The sequence below is a fragment of the Gasterosteus aculeatus genome, chromosome 7, assembly GCF_964276395.1.
Source record: "Gasterosteus aculeatus chromosome 7, fGasAcu3.hap1.1, whole genome shotgun sequence".
Taxonomy (NCBI): Eukaryota; Metazoa; Chordata; class Actinopteri; order Perciformes; family Gasterosteidae; genus Gasterosteus; species Gasterosteus aculeatus.
Window position 1 is genome coordinate 23,532,058 of NC_135694.1, and position 5,456 is coordinate 23,537,513.

General features: G+C 46.8%; 1 protein-coding gene across 8 annotated transcripts in view; it reads left to right on the plus strand.

Annotated features, from left to right (window-relative positions):
- fryb (furry homolog b (Drosophila)) overlaps window positions 1–5,313 on the plus strand; it is a 46,853-nt gene extending 41,540 nt beyond the window's left edge. For 5 of the 8 annotated variants that reach the window (XM_078106551.1, XM_078106545.1, XM_078106547.1 and 2 more), the window contains 7 exons: window positions 37–186; window positions 346–444; window positions 537–620; window positions 974–991; window positions 1,188–1,298; window positions 1,935–2,170; window positions 2,547–5,313. In XM_078106551.1, the coding sequence (XP_077962677.1) occupies window positions 37–186; window positions 346–444; window positions 537–620; window positions 974–991; window positions 1,188–1,298; window positions 1,935–2,170; window positions 2,547–2,805 (957 nt within the window). In that variant the 3' untranslated portion in view covers window positions 2,806–5,313. The remainder of the gene's footprint in view (window positions 1–36; window positions 187–345; window positions 445–536; window positions 621–973; window positions 992–1,187; window positions 1,299–1,934; window positions 2,171–2,546) is intronic. The other 3 variants (XM_078106546.1, XM_078106548.1, XM_078106553.1) reach the window with 2 other exon arrangements.
- Window positions 5,314–5,456: the final 143 nt, after the last annotated feature.

Genomic DNA, 5,456 nt, shown 5'->3' on the forward strand with positions numbered 1-5,456 from the left:
TCTACAACACTTCATCAAACTTTTTTTCTTCCCCAGAACATCCAGGGCAAATTCTGCCTCCTGACCACTGATGTTGCCACTTACCTTGGAGAGGGCTTGAGGGGTATTGGATCAAAGTTCCTTATGTCGTCTCAGATGCTAACAACTTGCTCAGATTGTCCCACAATCTACATTGATGCTGACACGGTGAGTATTGCAAACGTAATTGTCTTGACTTGACAAGGATTGATACCAATAGACAGTGTTGGCATCATCAAACGGTTCTGTTAACAGCGGGAAATTTGTGTCTGAATTTGTCATTGAACTCAGGGTTAATGTGTTGAACTAATTTGTTGCTCCTTCCAGATTATTTCATATGGCCTCCTTGAAAAAATGAAGTTCAGTGCACTGGAGCTGCAGGAGTACCTGGACACCTACAACACCAGAGAGGACGCTGCTCTATCGGTAACCTATCATCTACACGTTATATACAAATAAAAACAAATCTTCATTTAATTAACTAAATATTCACCATCTTTCCTCCTTTCCACCCCCAGTGGCTGAGGAACTGTAAGGACACATTTCCCAGGTGCCCCGGGGATAGTGTGGTAACCTGCCAGCCTGGAGACTCAGAGGAGAAGGTACAGGCAACTTGTTTACAAGTCATCTAGGGTTTACAGGCAAACAGGCTTAACATATGGGTCACTTCAGCATCTGTGCCCTGTAATACTGATTGTCATCTCCTCTTTGTCACACTGAGATTCCCGCTCTCTTTGCATGTTTGCAGTGTGTTATCTACTTTCTTCTCTTTTTCCCCCCGCAGCCACCACACACTAAATGAAATGTGGAGCTGCTAGGTGTTTTACATTGTTGACTAATTCTTGTTAGCTCACTGAATGGTCATGGTGTACACTTCGCTGGGCATGTGTTTGATTGACGCTTTGTCTTCCTCTCACCTCATTCCGATGCCCTAACATGCTCTCTCGCTGTCTAGCAAATGGAGTCTCTTGCAGTAAGTTCTCTTACAAGTTTCTTCACTTCACTACCTCCTGTTAAACCGCTTAATATACTTTGCAAAAGACAATCCGCTAGTCACGTTGATGTGTTTTTTTATTGCTTTGCTTGCGTGTGTATATGTTGTGTTATTTGGTCTGCATGTTGTCGGCTTAGTTTGAAACTGACCCGTTTTCTTCTTAAATGTCTTCTAGCAATTGGAGCTTTGTCAGAGACTCTACAAACTGCATTTCCAGCTCCTCCTACTGTTCCAGTCCTACTGCTCGCTCATTGGTCAATTTCATGCTATCAGCTCGGTGCCTGAGGTGAGTCCAATCTTAGCTCACAAAGACATCTTTAATCGTCTTCACACTGTTCAGGGTGTCAACAAAGAAAATAGAAAACCACAAAGGCAGGCAGTAAACACCATTGAACTCAACCCCAAAAGAGTAGCAGCATTCTGGCCCCATTGACTTCAATTCAATTCAGGTTCATTTGTATAGCCCAAAATCACAAATGACAAATTTGCAGGGCTTTACAGTCGGTAGACATGCGACATCCTCTGTCCCGAAACCCTCACATCACATGGATGTCATGTGTTCAGAATAAACAATGTAAAAGATGAACAATACATTCGATTCCTATAACACAAATGATTCCAATAATTGAATTGAGAAGTAAGCCAGGCGTACGGCAGGACCATTGCAGGGACAAGCACCATCAGATAGAACCACCATCCACAGAAGCAATAATAATGATCATTTTTTCCAGATGATGCCATTGACAGCTACATCCAATTTACACACATTAGCGGAGTGCTCAGTAGACTACACACTGTGTGCACAGCCTACACAGAGGACACAAAGCTTTTTCTTCTTTCGCTGGCTCTTAAAGTGAATCTTGAGTATTACATCAAATAATGTTAACGCTCAACTCCCATCTGTTTCTCTCCCACTTCTTAGCTTCTGAACATGTCTCGAGAGCTCTCCGATCTGAAGACCAGCCTGCAGGTGGCTGAGGCGGCCGTAGCCAGCGATCTGGAGCACAAACACTTGGCCCACACTCGATCGCACGCCACCGAGGTGGCAGCCATGGTTGTGCCCAGCTTCTCCTCCTCAGAGGCGGCTGTGCAGGCCATACTGGAGTGCCTTAAGAACCATGAGTTCACCAAAGCTGTGCGCTACATCCAGGAGTGCAGGTGAGCGGCAATTCTCTCTAAAGTGTCACACTAGATGTCGGTTGCCAGATGACATTAAAAACCAGTGAGTTGTGCTTATATTTAGTGTCTTGAAACTAAAAATATAGTGGGGAAAAAAGTGTTTGTAGTAGCACTGCATCCGCAGGAAAATCCATCACACATATTTTGTAGTATAAAAAATAATTGGATGATTGTATTTGGAAATGAATAAATAGCCCAGCCCTGCATCGACATGAACGCATCTCCTCTTTTTGCTCTCCTCTGCAAAAGGCATCAGCTGTCATTAATAAAATGAAGTGAACCCGCTGTCATACATGCACACGCAGCATAGAATAGTATTCAAATCTTCTCCCTCTTTCGTTTTTTCTGTCTGCAGGAGGCAGTGGCCCTGCGGCGTGTTTGGTGGCGGCTCGGAAAGCGAGGTGCAGACGCTACTCAACGTCTACTTCCGCCACCAGACGCTGGGCCAGACGGGCACCATTGCCCTAGTGGGTTCCCGCCAGGACCTCAGCCTGATCTGCTCCAAGCTGCTGGAGCTCAACGGGGAGATCCGGGACATGATCTGCCACGCCCAGGGTTACCGGGTGGTCACAACCTACCTCCCCGACTCCAGCGCCTCCGGGACAAGTCTCTGACAGGAGCTCAGGAGCCCCCCGCCCCCTCCTTCGCCACCCTTACCTCCCCCGTGCCCGTCCTCGCAACCATTGACGCTTCCAAAGCCTCCTCGTCATCCTTTCACGTCTCAGCCGGCTGTTACAGCGGAGGCCCGGCACCCACATACCTGGCCGCTGCCTCCCCCTGTGTATCTGCTGCCCCGGCTGCACGGCAACAGACGGCTACCTGCCTGCCGCCTCGCTCAGCACCCTCTTTAGATCACGACCCTAATGTCCCCCTGCTCTCCTCATCCGCATTCGCTGTACAGTCTGATCCCGCCTTATTTGATTTTCCCAAACCGCCGGACTTGTTCTCGTCGCCCAGCTGCTCAAACTCGCCGGGCCGGCCGCATTTTTCCCCATTGCCACACGCACAAGAGTCGAGGAGGCTTCAACTCAATGAGAGCGCTGACCTTCCTTTCAGCGGACATTCGTCGCACAGTTCGGCGCTTTTACACACACACAGAAGCACTCACTGGATATCGTCTCGTACATCCGGCATGCTGCTGACAGTAGCCTCGGAACCGGCCACGCTTACGCACTCAGATTTGACCGCATGTCTCGATGCCCCACGGGGTTCACATCTCCCCGATTTCCCCCGCTCTCCCTACAAACACACAGGTTTATCCCCAATGCGACAACCGAGTCGAGAGGCTGTGTTATCCAGCAGCCCGGCCCCATCTTCATCCCTTCTCCTTGCTCCTACTCCTCCCCCTCCCTGCCCCACCGGCCCAGGAGAGGCTGCGATGTGGGGTTGCTGTTGTTCCCTCGCTGGAGCTTCTGCCCCCTTATCTCGCTACCTGGGAAAGGTGAGGCACGCCGCCCTGCCCCTATTGAAAGTAGGGGGGCTCCTGGATGCCGAACCCTCCGACGTCCAGACCTAAGACGTAAGCCTACCGCGCCAGAAGACCTAGGGGTCTGAGACTTGAATGGATCCTAAATGAAGTCAACCGTCCTTGAGCAACCCTCCGATCTTCATATCTGAAAAGCAGAAGATGACATCCCAGAGATACTTTCCGATTTTACACATTTAAAAACATTGAATCATGATATCCCCAGATATGATGGGATCACTGCACGGACTAGATACAACCTGGACTGCTGCCTAGTGATGAACACGACCTGATTCCATCCAGGCGCTGACATCGCTATGGCTACATGCCGCAGGGTTGATCTGCTTTAGGGTCATCACACGGCACTAAATCTGTTCTGTACCTGAGGACTTGTGAAGGCTTTAAGCTTTGACTTCTGACTTGACTCCCAGAAGAACTTGATGGAACTGACTGCCTCCGACAAAGAGGACGCAGTGTGCTTATTAGTATTGACAGAGACCGTGAGGAAACTACCTGTGACACTGTGTCAAAACACTGGTAGAGTTTCCGCAATTGCACTAAATGGAACTTTGGTATTCGTTTTTAAAAAGGTTGTTACAGAAAGGTTATGTTTCTGTTTTTTGTCACTGAAAGAGGAAAAAGGCTGTCGCTTTCACTGAGGAGAAGCCAAAAGCTGGAATAACTTCTCCCCTGTTGCGTCTACTATTTTGAGACCTCATTTGGTGGAAATTGTGCAATGCATGACCCAGATGAATGCTTTTCACTGTACTAGCGTCCCTTTGGCTCCCTACAAGTCTGACCCCTCCAGACTGACTGAAAGACTGATTGACAAAGTAGGAATATTAGAGGGAATCTCCCTATGCTGCCCTAGCGCTGTTGATATTGTGCGTCAGTGAACCAGCTCGTCTCCGGACCCCCGTTGTAAACATCTGTGCACTCCTCTGTGGCAAGTTGTAGCATCATTAGCGAGCGTAAACACTGTATGTTTCTCACTGTAACACGTTGACCTTGTGTTTTCATGCTTGGAGGATGGTGCACGTACACACTTGAAATAGTCTTTTTCTGTATTCTATTAATAGTTTTGGGCACACGACTATTGTAGCATATGTCTGTGTCGTTTGTAGGTACCTTTCATGCAAGGGAAATGCTGACATTCAGCACTTTGTTGGTCTTCAAAACAAAACCCCGTGCTACTACTGAAGTCCACCGCTTCCTGCCGTCAACCCCTTTTGTGACTCTTTGCCCCCCCATTTGCTGTACAAATATATTTTTCCTATTTATGTGATCGGTTATGAATCGCTCATTTGACTTGGGTTTAATATCAATGTTTCCCTCAAATCAAACTGCCATGCATGACTCTTCTGTATGAAGTGTTTGAGATATTTATTAACAAAAAAAAATCATACTTTATCTGAAAGATACATTTGTGTGAGGTACAAAAGGGGGCTTTAAGCTCATGTGGGTATGTTTGTTTTTCTTTCCAGTGTGTGGGAGAACGTGTGTGCATGCCAAACAAGAAATTGCACATTTTTAAAGCTTTTTAGGTGAAGACTGTAGGTTTTTTTTCCACCTTGTACATACTTTTACAGCCTTTGTGAAGTTTTTTTAGTTGATGCTCTGTACAAGTATTTGTCAAAGTAAAATACATATCAAATGATTTCATTGCATTCCTCTTTGAACAACAGTACCGTGCTCCAGATTTAATGCATAAAATAGCATGCATTAGTAAATGCAGAGCGCTTTTAGCGTTACTAAAAGATTGTTCCATGTTTATATAGATGAATGAATGCAAATCCAACA